At 34.8% G+C, this 15,193-nt stretch overlaps 2 protein-coding genes across 4 annotated transcripts in view; both read right to left on the bottom strand.

The window, feature by feature from the left end:
- Window positions 1-15,193, bottom strand: part of LOC138319087 (zinc finger C2HC domain-containing protein 1C-like) — a 168,543-nt gene that overhangs the window by 88,742 nt on the left and 64,608 nt on the right. The window lies entirely within an intron of this gene.
- LOC138319082 (D-beta-hydroxybutyrate dehydrogenase, mitochondrial-like) overlaps window positions 2,033-15,193 on the bottom strand; it is a 29,118-nt gene continuing 15,957 nt past the window's right edge. The window contains exons 1-6 of one of the 3 annotated variants that reach the window (XM_069261994.1): window positions 13,907-15,034; window positions 6,944-7,138; window positions 5,977-6,129; window positions 5,546-5,739; window positions 3,714-3,947; window positions 2,033-3,523 (exon numbers count right to left, since the gene is read on the bottom strand). In XM_069261994.1, the coding sequence (XP_069118095.1) occupies window positions 3,449-3,523; window positions 3,714-3,947; window positions 5,546-5,739; window positions 5,977-6,129; window positions 6,944-7,138; window positions 13,907-14,093 (1,038 nt within the window). In that variant the 5' untranslated portion in view covers window positions 14,094-15,034 and the 3' untranslated portion in view covers window positions 2,033-3,448. Of the gene's footprint in view, window positions 3,524-3,713; window positions 3,948-5,545; window positions 5,740-5,976; window positions 6,130-6,943; window positions 7,139-13,906; window positions 15,123-15,193 lie in introns of those variants that run through there. The other 2 variants (XR_011207948.1, XM_069261993.1) reach the window with 2 other exon arrangements.

Genomic DNA, 15,193 nt, shown 5'->3' with positions numbered 1-15,193 from the left:
TTACCATGTTAAGAACGCTTTATAATCATTAAAATACATCGTAAAACTCATCTCAGCCATTCTAAACCGTAATTTTTTTTCCGGGGTAGACACCCGGACCCCCCAAACACCAAAATCTCGCGCTTTCGGGCGCTCGCAAATTCATCAAAACTCATTTAAGCTATTCTAAATCGTAATATTTTTCCTAGAGGAGGCCCCGGACCCCCCAAACACCAAAATCCCGCGCTTTCGGGCGCTCGCAAAATCATCAAAATACATTGTAAAACTCATCTCAGCCATTCTAAATTACTATATTTTTTCCGGGGGTCACCCTCAGACACCTAAAACACTAAAATCTCGCGCCTTCGGCGCTCACACGCTAATCTGGCCAATTTGCGTATTCGTTAATATCCTTTTATAGCGACCCCACTGTCTATAAATGTGTACAAGGATTAAATTTACTGATATATGAAAAATGTACATAAAACATATATGGTTGGGAGTTGAATTAATCTCCTCCTGTAGGTGCGGCGGCGGGGGGGGGGGGGGGGTGTTACAAAATATTGAGGACCTTTGCCCCCCCCCAAAATATTGAGGACCTTTGCCCCCCCCATTACGTTTCATCATCCTACGCCACTGTATGATCTACTCCTGTCAAAGAACTTGGTACAGACAAAGGATTAAACTTGTAATATTATATCTAGGTAATTCATTATAATAAAATGTAATATCAATAGTTTAATACAAATTTGAGAGACAAATGAAAAGTGGTAGTTTCTGCTCCAGATTAGCGCTCAGCATAAAACAGGTTGGACGCCTGGTTCGCCTGGTTCGCCTGTTGTCAGTATACTGTGACCGGGTGGGGTGTGTTGCTTGGTGTCTTCGGCGGCATGATTCAGTGATATAGCAAAATAAAAGGGCACGAAATCCAATAAACAAGAAGAGACAGCACGAAAATACCACAGTCTCCCAAATCAGGCACCTCGCACTTCACACACACTAGACACTGCATACATTGGAGGTTGTCGGTTAATAGGAAGTTAATTAATCAATCAAACAAGCAAAGAATCTCAGTGAACCCTAAAATGATTTACGGCAACGATTAACTTATTTATGTAAATCAATAACAAATGTTGTCGCACGTCGACTTGTGTAAAATATCAAAGTAGAAAGGGTGCACCTCTGTACAAAGTGTAAGAAATGTACCTTTTCACAATGGCCGCCAAATCGGTCATTTATTAAAATCTATGTATGAAAAAATCTAACAGTAATAAAAGTCTAACTAGTTGACATGCTTTCAATATGGCAAGTTGCTACGAATTGAGACAATAAGTTTTTGAAAATCTAAAAAACCCCACTATGATTAATGTTGAAACAAGGCTCCAACGAGACTAAAACCTTACCAGAGCAGATTCTTAAAGCGATCAAAATTGTCTTAACTCATAGAAGAGCTCGATTATCATACAAAATAATTATGTATGGGAGTGTTCCGGCGTTTTGTTTGAGGAAAAAACTGTTGAATAAGTTCCTTGCAAAAAATATACTTTTATGAAGGCATGCACTGTTTACAATATCAACGGCAGTATCTGAATGATTTATATTCTGCCAGACATTAGATAAAACATTTCTACCTAGTCGGATTCCGTTATCAATCCATATGTTTACCTAACACACTAGACGGAGGCGGCGTAATCAAAAAAAGATAAAGCAGAAGAGACAACTTTTAGCATGTATATTTTGTTCAAATTTGATTTTAGTTTAACGATCCAGCTGTAAGTGCCGCTATATTTATTGATAAGAAATATCAATACAGTGTATGTGACATGTGCACCATTATCTGTTTAGAGTTCTAACCTTATAATATTACGACTTTACAGGAATAGATAATGACAACGGCTGTTGTAGAAAACATCCTGGTCACTTAGAAACTCACATTCTGCACTCCAACAAACCATAGTACATATGAGCCACCAAGGTAGCATGGATTCGTCTCTAGCTCCGTTATATTTCCATCCTACTTCTAATCTTCGGTTTACGCTATGTAATACAGATGGGAATATATTAGGATATAAACTCCCATCTGGTCAATCAAGTGACCAAATGGGCGTTCATAGCCTAGTATAGCCCATTTGGCTCACACAAAAGATGGAATAGCCTATAGTTACTGAAAAGAGAAGGACACAAACAATATGGAAAACAGCAAAGTATTATGATTTGTTTTTAAAAACCCCGGAATGTTTACATTTTTTAAACAAAATATTCTAGACAGAGCGCCCAACGTGCGTCGATGCTTCCATTTTGAAAATCTGTTGCAGCGGTATATTTGACAATGGCTTTAACTACTTCCTTTTGTAATTCAAATACTATCCTTGCTTTCAATATATAAAATCTGATTGATTAATCAGCATACGACTTTTGTTTTTATCACATGTTGATAGGGACTATCAGGTGAAGCTATGCTGCGAGGGTTGATATGCAAATTATTCAATTCATTGAACCTGGTGGCGTCAACAAAACTGCAAGCGGGAAATGCAAACTATATTCCCGTGATTTTATTACATTCTTTTAAATGAAAATATACGTAAACAAGTTACAATATGGCATATAGGGCATTATATTTATCTTCCTCCCGGAACGGCTTCATATCAACTGTAAACTCACCTAGTAACATTTCATTCCTTAAATATGATCTTTTCGAGAGCAAACAATATATTGTTATTATTATGTAGTAAAGTTTCCACGGTGATAAAAACTTCCTGATGACAATATCAATGACATGGCTAATGCATCTCAAGCAGAGACATGCATACGCCTACTCTCTGTGTCTGACATAAGTCAGCTTAATTACATAATAAGATACAATATATAGAGTGATATTTAGCATAACCAACAGAAAATTGTTAGATGAGTGTGCATAGCAACCGTTATTACTAAGCATGTCAAAATGAAAACAAAATAATTAATTGATTATGAATTTTGAGTTCATGGAAGATTATCAAATAATTGATTGAAATTAATTTGAATGAAAAACATTGCTTCTGCCTGTTAGAATTAAACAGAAAGAATCCGGGCTTTTGTAAAGTCGAATCCGGTCAAACAAACGCTCCTTAAAAATGCTATAAACACTAGTACACATGATGGCGCAGTTATTTGGTGACAGGATTATGAACTTGACCCTACGGGCTCACTTAACTGAAATAAATACTTTCAGCATATTTTGTCAAAATTAACAAGCATAACAATCTATGACTCAACAGTTATACCTGATGCATACACACTTTTTATTAACTTAGTTATACTATGAAGAAGTTATTTTGGCAAACAAATTATCATTAGGTTAAACATGGTTTAAAACCTTAGCCATAGTCTATCAACAAAATATCTTCTCACGGATGGCTAAAGTCCATACAAGTAAACTGATTGTCACGGAATCACCTATCTCGGTATAGAAGTATTAGTGTGGAAACGATCAACACCCGTTCAACCGCTCTACGATCCAATCCGATATAGATTCGGGAAGAAAGTTGTAAACCCTCGCAAGGACCTGCAATCGTAAAACAAGTGTATTGAAAACTTCAACAAGAATTTAATTGAACCTAAAACATAAAGATGGTCCTTCTTTGAAGGGAGGATGTAAATTGACCACATCTGTTAAGAGTAAATCACAGTAAAAACAAATAGAAAAAGTTATAACTATATCTAAGTATAACATGATTTTTTTTTTGAAATCTCACCGCCAGTTTATCCACTACGTAAAAAGTGCCTCCGACCACATATCGTGGTTGTGGTGTCACGTTAACGAGTGAGTCCTCAATAGCATTTATAACAGGATCCGCCGACATCTCCCGACTAAAGTCGACCTTCAATGCCTTGTATATAGCGTCAACGTAGGAACGTCCGTATGTCTGGCGAACCTCTTCCGTGGCTTGGTCCCACATGTGGTCCAGCTCTCTTCTAATCCGGATCATCTAAAAAAAATCACCACGAAATATGGTCAAATTTGTAATCATACACAATGTAAATACTGCTGTATCATTTACCGAAAATAAACAAAAAGCAAATATTTTCTTTTCTTCCAGAGATGATTCTCTTTTTTAATTATGGTAATTTACATCACTGACCACTTTGGAAAACAAGTAGATCTTTGAAGGCCCTTTACCTTTCCGAAACGGATGTAAAATGAGATTGATGATTTTTAATTAATATCAATATTAATTGTTATTTTTCAAAACTAGTATTATGTTTCCTGTTGTCGGTTATTACCGTGAATTTGTCAAATTTTATCACTGCGACATGGCCAAACATCGAAATGAATTTTAAATGAAATGAATGAAAAACCCTTTTATTGTTTGGTGATGTAACTTCATCTTCGGCCTTCGATATAAATTTTCGTATGTTAATAATGTTTTTAAAATCATCTTTTTTTGTTGTTTTTGTTTTGTTTAATGTATATTGAGGCAATAAAAGGTTATAGTGTTTATGTGCGAGTTTGAAATATTAATATGAAAAGTAACGAGATCTGTTTGGTAATATCAATCAGAATACTATACCATCCTGTATGCTTCCTGATGTATGGACAAATGCCAATGTTACACCCATAGAATAAGATACAAGGCAAGGTTTATGAAGTGATCCTTCTAATTATAGACCTTTTACTGTGACTCCTACTTTCAGCAAAACATTGGAAAAATTGCATTTAAAAATATTTTAACCATTTTTCAAGAAATAACATAATCTCCAAACATCAATTTGGAATTTTACCTAGAGATTCGCCAACCTATCAACTATTAGGTATACATGTATATGACACAATTGTAAAACTGTGTTTGGCATGCTGGTTTAATATATTAGCTTAAAAATATGGAATCGATGGTAATCTGTTGATATGGTTTTCATCTTATTTGAAGAATAGGAGACAGAGAGTGGTCTTCTTCGATGGATTCAAATCTACTTTTAAATCCATACAAGCAGGGTAACATAGGGATCTGTTCTGGGACCATATTTTTTTCTATTGTTCATGTATATTAATGATATTGGTGATCGATGTTGTTTGAAGTTTGAACAAATTTTGTCTAGAGCTATCCTCCGAACGAAAATTTGTAAAACAAACTATTTTTAGTAACAGTGACATTCCTTCCCAAACTATGTTATTCCAATGACAATGACTTTTGTAGTTGACCTTTTGACACCAAATCCAATCCGATGCGAAATCCGGACAGACAGCCAGACAGACTGGAACAAACACCGGCGGGAGACTAATAAAGCTGTATTGGATAAAGTTCAGTGCTTTGTCATGGATACCAATATATTTCGTTGAATATCGTTGGATATCTTGTAAAATCATTTTTTCTTCCATTTGTGATGATACAAATTAGGAGAAATTTTGTATATGTTTTAGGATATCATCATCATTAGATAAAATAGTAATTGACATTATTTATGTATATATATTGATTTACATGTACTGTTAATGTATAAGGAGAGCATGTTGCCTGTTGCCCAATGCCGATTGTCTTTAACATCAGACAATAGAAAGGTTTAAATGAAAAATCAATCAGATGGCCACCTGTTCTGGACTACTGATCGCTGTTGCTTCATCATACGCTCCGGGCTCTATTACTGAAACATTGACCCCGAACTTCTTCATTTCGAGGCGGAGAGAGTCACTCAGGGTTTCTATACCATGCTTGGTGACAATGTACACGGAATTACAAGGCCAGGAATATCGACCTTTTACACTGGACACGTTTACAACTCTCCCTGTATTCAGAAAAAAATATCACTATGTTAATATTCTCACGTTCAGAAAATACATGTTAACGATTTTTTTTATAGTTTTGATTGATACTTGTTGATATTGCTCAACATGAAAACTCATATATCTGTACCAAGGCATGGCTTCCTTGAATATTACAAGTAAGAACTCACATAATACATAAATTCAATGGAAAATAATATATTCTATCATGTCGTTATTCTGATCCTAAACATACATACCTTTTGACTTTCGGATCAAAGGAAGAAATGCTTTGATGACACGTATCATACCATACAGGTTAACGTCTGCACATCTCTGGTACTGGTCCACTGTCGCCAACTCTACATCACCGGGCAAATTTATTCCAGCATTGTTGACGACAGCCCACAGTCCTTTTTGTTAAAATAGAATGACGAAATCAAACACATTTCTAATCCAAACTATTCCAAACATAGATAATCTTTCTCTCATTCCTGTGGGTGGAATACTAACTGGTATCGTGCTCTACACTTATGTCGCCTGAGGCTGTATAACATGGCTACGAATGCCATACATCCTCGTGATGTCACGGCGTTGACAAAATTACTGTTGTCGCGGTAACATGTTCAGTTTCTCAGAACCTAGACTGGTTTTTCTATAAAACATACAAACGACGAGATTGGCGTCGTAAGGATCACGCAATAATTGACTTGCAGTCGCGGGTTTTTCGAACTTATTTGACAATCGCGGGAAATCAAAGTTGTAACATTGTGATAAAGCATCGAGATATGAGTAAAACGGACTCCTTCGTTTGTGGACATGAAGGCTAGAGATATTCTACCCTCGCGATAATAAAATGTTATTCGATGGCAATCCTCGGTTTTAAAGAACATTTTGCTATTCCAAGTGTATTATATCCCTAGCCTTCATAGATTTCTATCCATTTAATGTCTCGGTTTTGATCTAGTCGTGACTTATATCTGCTTGATATGCATCAATGGAGTAATCAAAGGTTTGTTACATTTTATGTAATGTTATTCCTTTTTAATTACATATATATGTATATATTTTTTTGTTATTTTTTTAGTTCAAATATGATCGATAACGTTATATTGGCCATTATGGTAAAATGATATCATGACTGCATGACGAAAAGCGAATGACCGCGTCACATCATTCATAAAATGATTAATTGCATTTGATGCACAAAATTTGTAAAGACAATACCTTGTCCAGTACCACTAACGTACTCCAACACTTGTTGGACATCCTCGTCCTTGGTGACGTCCAGTTTGACCACATGAAACCTGTCCGACTGACGAGAAATTAATACCTTAGCTCCCGGGCTTTGCTTGTTGAGGACACCGGCATATACTGTATATCCCCACTCATATAAACGTTTAGCTAGGCAGTGACCAAAACCTACAAAAAGTACCCATTATAGCTCTCTAACATTGGTATTTCATATAAAATATATTCTGAATAAGGAATAGAGAAATTCGTTATCAAATGTATCATCACTTGTGACGTCATGTGTTTGCGAGCGTATCGTCATACTTTTCGAAGAAAACAAAGTGAATTTCGCTCATAAAATAATGACGTCACAATGGATACCTATCCGCAAGGGAAATAACTCTGTAATATGCAAAGACGGAATATGAGAACAATGAAAATCCAATTATATCCAGTTCTATATTAATTTTACCTGTGCTTACCTGTGCTCATTTACCTGAGTTGCCTTTAGCTTTTCAAGAGTGGAGCAAAACAGATATGTATATATATTTCAAGTATTTTGACAGAAAGTTGCGAGAAATGTATGAAAAAGCAAACTATTTTTTTCAAACTGCTGAAATTTTCAAAAATGTCAAAAAGTTAAAAAATAGAATTCTCAATGTAAAAACATGATATTACAGGATACTTTTGACACGGTTATGTAGGTTAACTGTAAGCTATAAAATATTCCACTACCATTATCATAAATAACTTCTAGATTTCCCGAGAACTTAATCAAGACCCAAACTGTTTAATTTTGGCATTTGCACATATGTAGCTATATAGAGAATATTACATCAAGACGATACTGAACTACACAAGATCATACATGTATCTAATTGCATATTTGACATTGTGAAAATCATACAGTAAAAAATAGTGATCATATCTGTTATGTAGGAAGATTAAAAATTCCTTTTAAATTAGGACCAGATATTGATTTTACTTTTGATGTGTTGAATTTTTTATCTTGTAACTCCACCTGGGGGAAATACATTCTGATGATCATATATTAGTCATACCTTTATGGAATAAGTATGGTAGCACAGGTGAAATTCACAGATAAAACCAAAGGTAAATCCAAGTAGACTGCTCTGAAATAGCCTGCTAATTATCAGTTTATATATGAGTTGGCAAAGAGAGGTTCATCCCTCTAGTGCAGTTGAAAAAGGAAAAGGAAAAAATGTTAGCGTTCACTGTAGTTGACTCTTTTTGATGTTGACACAAAATTATTTGTAGAGCTACTTTCAGAATTATTCAGAAAAATATGCAACTCGTTCCTGGCATAAATAGCAGTTTTGTAATACTGTCATTTGTTTGCCAAATTTTGAAGCATAAACACTTGTTCTAATTCATCTTGAAATCTGAATTGCGTTTGTTTATTATATCGCTCATCAACAGCCCATAGACAGGCAATTCAATACTAAACCACACGCAACATACAGGTATAGTGACGCAAGACTCAAACTAAAAAAACTTTTCCTTTTTCCAATGTACAGTTGCCTTAATAGCATATTGAATAGGTACAGTCCAACTTGCACAGACACACTGACCCTTATTTTTATGATCGTTTTAAAAACAGCAAGTTGTTTTCTTTTGATCTGCAAAAGTTTAGAAAAAAGTTAGTCATCAGAACGTTTTCTGTGAAACGTTAAATCTATGGAACAAGAGACCCATGGGCCTTAACGGTCATCTGATATTTGATACAAATTAGTTAAATGTAAGGTTCTATAATTATTATTGCAAAGGGCAATAACTCCGTAAATAAGTTAGAGTCGAATCAAGCTGATTTTCAAACTTGTTTGAGATATTTCCAATGTTAATCTATATGCAATGTTTCATTAAACTCCGATCATATTTACTCAAGTTATCATGTTCACATGATTCAGTAATTATAATTGCAAAGGGCAGTAACTTCGTAAGTTATGATCTAATCAGGTCACTTTTCGAATTTGTCTGAGATCCTTCCAATCTTAGTATGATTACAAAGTTTCATGAAGCTGAGTGCATATTTATTGAAGTTATTGTATTCACAAGGTCTAATAGTGATTATTAGTGCAAAGGGCAATAACTCCGTAATTTACTGTCGAATCAAGCCGATTTTCAAATTCAGCCTAGATGGTTCCAATGTTAGTCTACACATAAAGTTTCATTGAGCTTGATTTATATTTACTAAGTTATCGCTTTCACAAGGTCCAATAATAATTTTCATTGGAAAGGTCAATAACACCTTAAATTATCGTCGAATCAGGCCGACTTTTCGAACGCGTCCAAGATCTTTCAAAAGTAAGTCTACACACAAAGTTTCATTAAGCTTGGTTTATATTTACCAAAGTTATCGCGTGTACAAGGTCAAATAGTAATTATTAGTGCAAAGGGCATTAACTCCGTAATTTACAGTCGAATCAAGCCGATTTTTCGAACTCATCCTAGATTTGTCCAATGTTAGTCTACATATAAAGTTACATTAAGCCCGGTGAATATTTGTTTAAGTTATCGCGTTCACAAGTAAATGTTTATGGACGTCGCACGACTCACGACGGACGACGGACGATGACGGACAAAAGACTTTTGCAATAGGTCTCCATGACCTATGCTCAGGTGACCTAAAGATGCGATAAAGAGGTATTTTTATGTTCAATGTTTAGGGAACATACCATGCTATTCTGAGATAAAATAATGAGTTGTCTGTGAGATTTTTTTTATATATATATTTAAGTTTGTCAACTTATAAATATTCATACTTATAAGAAAACCAATTTTGTAAAATTTCAGTTTGATGTATGTATGCTCAAATCAGTAAAATCCCGGTAAAATAATAATTTGAGTCAAATATTGAATTTATAGGCCATGGGCTAGGAGGGTCCCACATGCACCCCCCCAAACCTCCGAACTAATATTTTTCTTAACCCTTATGACCCACTGATCACAAATCAAAATGTTAACATTGCATAAGTTGGGATGAACTTCCGGTTATGACGTCATCAAGATGGCCGCTATCTCAAATTTCACTAAAAAACGAAAAATAGTCATAACATTGACATTTTTCAACTGAAGAAGACAAATGAGGTATCAAAATGACCACAATAGAACACTAAAAACATATCAGGACCAAATAACCAAATATATGTAGTGATTTTTACGCAGGAAGTGAAAAAATAGGATTTTAAGCTCAAAAATGGTAATTTTTTAGTAAATTTTTCATATTTTGCTTGACGCAGCAAAAACGTTTTCCAACGCAAACTATTATTTCTAATTAGTTTTTTGTCCACTTATAAATCAGTTTAAACAAAAACAATAAAAAAAAACAATGCTAACATTGTATAAGTTTCGGTTATGACGTCATCAAGATGGCCGCCATCACGAATTTCACTAAAAATGAAAAATATTCATAACATTGACATTTTTCAACTGAAGTAGACAAATGAGGTATCAAAATGACCACAATAGAACAACAAATACATATCAGGACCAAATCATCCAATATATGTAGCGATTTGTACGTAGGAAATGAAAAATAAGATTTTAAGCTCAAAAATGGTAATATTTCAACAAATTTTTCATATTTGTCTTCATGCAGCAAAAATGTTTCCCAACAATTATCATTGATCGTAATCAGTTATTTCTTGTAAATCAGTAAAAAAAAAAAACAAAATATACAGAAATGCAAAAGAGAATTATTGTTATACCATCATTTGGTTTACAAAGCATCACCGTTTGCGTATACAGATCATATGATAGTGTATTTTTCCCAAACCGCCGAGACTACAGTTTCCTGGTGTCTTAGAATTTCCTGAATATAATAGTGGCTATTGAAAATTTAAATCTTAACAAAGAATTTTAGGTTGGCCGAATATCTAAGTGGGACTTCAAAATAATTCACTTTCATGTTCGAAATGTTGTACACTAGTAGCGTCTCAAACTGAATTATTAAAATGCCAACCAACTAATAGCTATATGGTATCAAATTAAAACTGAGGTAATTCTGTCATACTGTAAATACCATGACACTTTCCGAAACGTTTTGTGCCTTTTAGAATGAGCACATCCAGTGTTATTTCCTGTGTATAACGTCAGAAAATGTCAGATGGTTACTTAACAGTGTCACATATTTCTTTCACTAGTTCTTTGTCTTCGATAGCGATGAGCTGATGAGCTGATGTGACATTACATTACCGGGTTGCCATCGTGGTTGTAGCTTGTCAACCGTCCATGGCCAGAGTTAACATAAGAAACATCAGTGTCAGGGATGTAGGAGCTCTTCCTGTTTCCAACCTAGTGATTCAAATATCGTATATGATGTTCCAGACTATCAGATCCACATTCTACGAAGGTTTGAGCTGGTTCTCCTTATTTCGTATGAAGCACAATTCCTCATTCTTGTGAACCTTCAGTGACCATAGATGGCACAGGTGGATTCTTTGAGGTCATAAATGAGGTCTGCAGTGAAGATCTACTATTTGCCAAGTCTGAAAAGCACTGTACAAAATTTTATTTCTGGAGAGTCTTCAATGGTCTCTTTACGCATACACCAGATGTGACACAACCAGCACCTTCAAGCGAGTGGGAAAAGTCAGACCAATGAAAAACATTTAACATTAATGGCCTCATTAATGACCTCGATGATATCACCTGTGCCATTTATGGGCGCACGAGGTCCACTAGATTAATGAATGGTACTTCATACAAATTATGGAGCTATGTGCTAAGGAGAACAAATTCCACCATTCGAATAATGTGGATCTGGTGTAGTTTCCATTATGCCGAAGAAGTCTGGAACAGTATATACGATATGTTAGAATCTGAGGGAGATCCCACATCTCTGAACCTATTGTTCCTGATATGAACTCTGGCCAAGGATGGGTTATGAAAGATGACAGGCTAGAACAACACTGGTAATGTACTGTCACATCAGCTCATCGACATTGAAGACAACGCAATGGCTCTCGACGAATTTGATACTGATATCTCGATTATTCTGATAATTTGGACTACCAGCTACCAGACATGCCGAGTCTCTTCAGTGGATGGAGCAGTGAGGCGAGAAAGCACGTACAATGATAATAGATAATAATAAGAACCAGTGAAAGAAATATGTGACACTTTAGTAACCATCTAACATTTTGCCTATGCTATGCATAGGAAATAAACAATGAATGTTCTCATTTTCAAAGACACAAACGTTCTGGAAAATGATATAAACAGAAACACAGGCTTAGGTTACATTTGTTACTCTATCAGTAGGTGTTGTGCTGTAATAATTATTTTTGAGATGCTAGTTAGCGTCAGTGGCTTCGAGTTCGAAAAATAGCATATGCCCATTATACGCACCTGGTGATGTTTTGTAAACCTAATGAGGGTATAACAATAATTATCTTTTGCATTTCTATATATTATCATTTTTGTTGGTGTTTTCATTGATTTATTGATTGATAAGATATCAAATAACTGATTACGAATAATAATTTGTTGTTGGGAAACATTTTTGCTGCATGAAGACAAATATGAAAAATTTGCTGAAAAATTGCCATTTTTGAGTTTAAAATCTTATTTTTTCATTTCCAACGTACAAATTGCTACATATATTGGATGTTTTGGTCCTGATATGTACTTGTTGTTCTATTGTGGTCATTTTGATACCTCATTTGTCTACTTCAGTTGAAAAATGTCAATGTTATGAATATTTTTCATTTTTAGTGAAATATGTGATGGCGGCCATCTTGATGATGTCATAATCGGAACTTATACAATGCTAACATTGCTTTTATTTCTTGTTTTTGTTTAAACTGATTTATAAGTGGGCAAAAAACTAATTAGAAATAATAGTTTGCGGTTGGAAAACGTGTTTGCTGCGTCAAGCAAAATATGAAAAAATTACTAAAAAATTATCATTTTTGAGCTTAAAATCCTATTTTTTCACTTCCTGCGTAAAAATCACTACATATAATTGGTTATTTGGTCCTGATATGTGTTCTATTGTGGTCATTTTGATACCTCATTTGTCTACTTCGGTTGAAAAATGTCAATGTTATGACTATTTTTCATTTTTTAGTGGAATTTGAGATGGCGGCCATCTTGATGACGTCATAACCGGAAGTTCATCCCAACTTATGCAATGTTAACATTTTGATTTGTGATCAGTGGGTCATAAGGGTTAAGAAAAATATTGGTTCGGAGGTTTGGGGGGGGGTGCATGTGGGACCCTCCTAGCCCATGGCCTAAAAGCTTTATATTCTTTTTTCAACTTTGGTATAAACTCAAAAATTCCCAGAAATCTATATAAAAAAGATGTAAGTCATAAGAAAAAATGACTTTTCAACAGAGCAGCTCCTTAAAGATGCTCCACCGCTGACAAATGGTAAATTTTCACTCTCAAAAACAGCAGCAGACGATTTAGTATTTTTCTTCAGTTACAAAAGTTACTTACTTTACACAATTACCATCGTTAAAAAGTTTGAGCTTGTAATTTTACTTTAAGAAATATAAAAAATAATTAATTGCATCCCGAAAAAGTTCCATGGCACTATATACTATATTGAATGATGTACTGATTGCGCATGCACCAAAGGTAAAATAAATTATTTTGTATTACTTTTTGCGTTAATTAGACATAAACATACACGATTAAACACCAATTTTCGTTCAAATAATTAATATCATTTATACTCTGTCGGCGGTGGAGCATCTTTAAGCTTTGTGGAACAAGCTTTGACTAAGACTCGATAACAGACGAGAGGATGAAGTCCACGAGATCCCATGTAAACATGGACAATTACAAACACTTGTGAGCATCCTTGACCAAAACTTTATCATTCACACAAAATCATTTCTACGAGATTATTGGATCTAGCACCTGGAGGTAGCGTAGTTTAATACTTATTGTGAGAATAATTATGATTGGCTACATCATGATCTTACCTGAATCACATCCTGTTACGACAATACCCTTTCGGCCGATGTCTACCTTTTGACGAAAGTTACGTCTGGTCAGAATAGATGCAATGTAGATCGCTAAGATAACAAGTAAATAGCTCCAGTAAATCGCCACAAAGTAAGAGTATAATAGAATAAAACATAATACACACGTTTTCTCAAGGGACACCATGATGGCGTCTGGGCCTCCACGTGATAACAGGTAATGTTTGCAGAATTCTTACGTAATCTCTACGATGACCGATAGCGGCCGGCAAAACACAACTCCTACAAAATGTATTTCGTACCCAACTATTTATTGATATTCAAGTACAAATCGCATTTTCTGAACACACTTTTGTCATGAAATATAGCTATTTACAAATAAAAAAAGGTTTTGGTGTTCAGTTTTATGTTAATCCCAGATTCCCGTTCGTTCTGTTTTACTTATACCCAAAAACAGGACTATGGTATGGGGATTCAACTATAGCATTGAGCTCTGTATGGGGAGTTTTAGTGCTGTGTTGTTAAGCGTGACGGTAAATTTGATATAGAAACATAAACTCTATAATAATTAAGTATTGGAGTAACCTTTTCTCGTGTTTTGTTTGATTAAGTTCCCTATAGAAAACATATAGGGATGGAACAGATTGAACGTTCATATCACCCCTTAACGCAATCAAAGCAATATCCAATCCATATACAGTGTATTTGCATAAATTGTCTATTTTGCATATTGAATGTCGTATCTGTCGTTTGATTTAATTATAACAATGATATCTTTCAGATGTTTTAGAAATACGTTTTTCAAATGACTCTATATAAATGTAAGTAAAGTAATTTCGACTTATTCGTGTGAATTTGCTGGATACTGTTAGAAACATACAAGTTCTCAGAAACTTGCCCGGCCAGGAACTTTTGCACGCGTTTAAATGTTAACGTCATAATTGCTTATTGACGTCAAAAACACTGGCCAAATATTCGTACGACAATGGTCTTCTCGTCAGAAGCTGTGATACGTTTAAGATTGTGTTTGAGGTAACAAAATATTTGTTTTATGCCATATTGATGAGTCAATAGTCAAAACTTTGTAACTACTGTATTTGTAATAGGGATGATTCCTCGTCAGACGTTAACGAGGAAAGGATCCACATCCAGTCATCCTCTCAATAATCCAATCCGAAACGAATTCGGGGAGAAATGAATACATCTTAGCAAGGACCTGTAATAAAAATAAAATGGACTAACAAGTCAAGTCGCAGGATAAATGTTAAATCATACTGTTGAATATTC

Source organism: Argopecten irradians, chromosome 3 (genome assembly GCF_041381155.1).
Source record: "Argopecten irradians isolate NY chromosome 3, Ai_NY, whole genome shotgun sequence".
NCBI classification, from domain to species: Eukaryota; Metazoa; Mollusca; class Bivalvia; order Pectinida; family Pectinidae; genus Argopecten; species Argopecten irradians.
The sequence above is the reverse complement of the archived record's forward strand: the minus strand, read 5'-3'. Positions and strand labels throughout refer to the sequence as shown.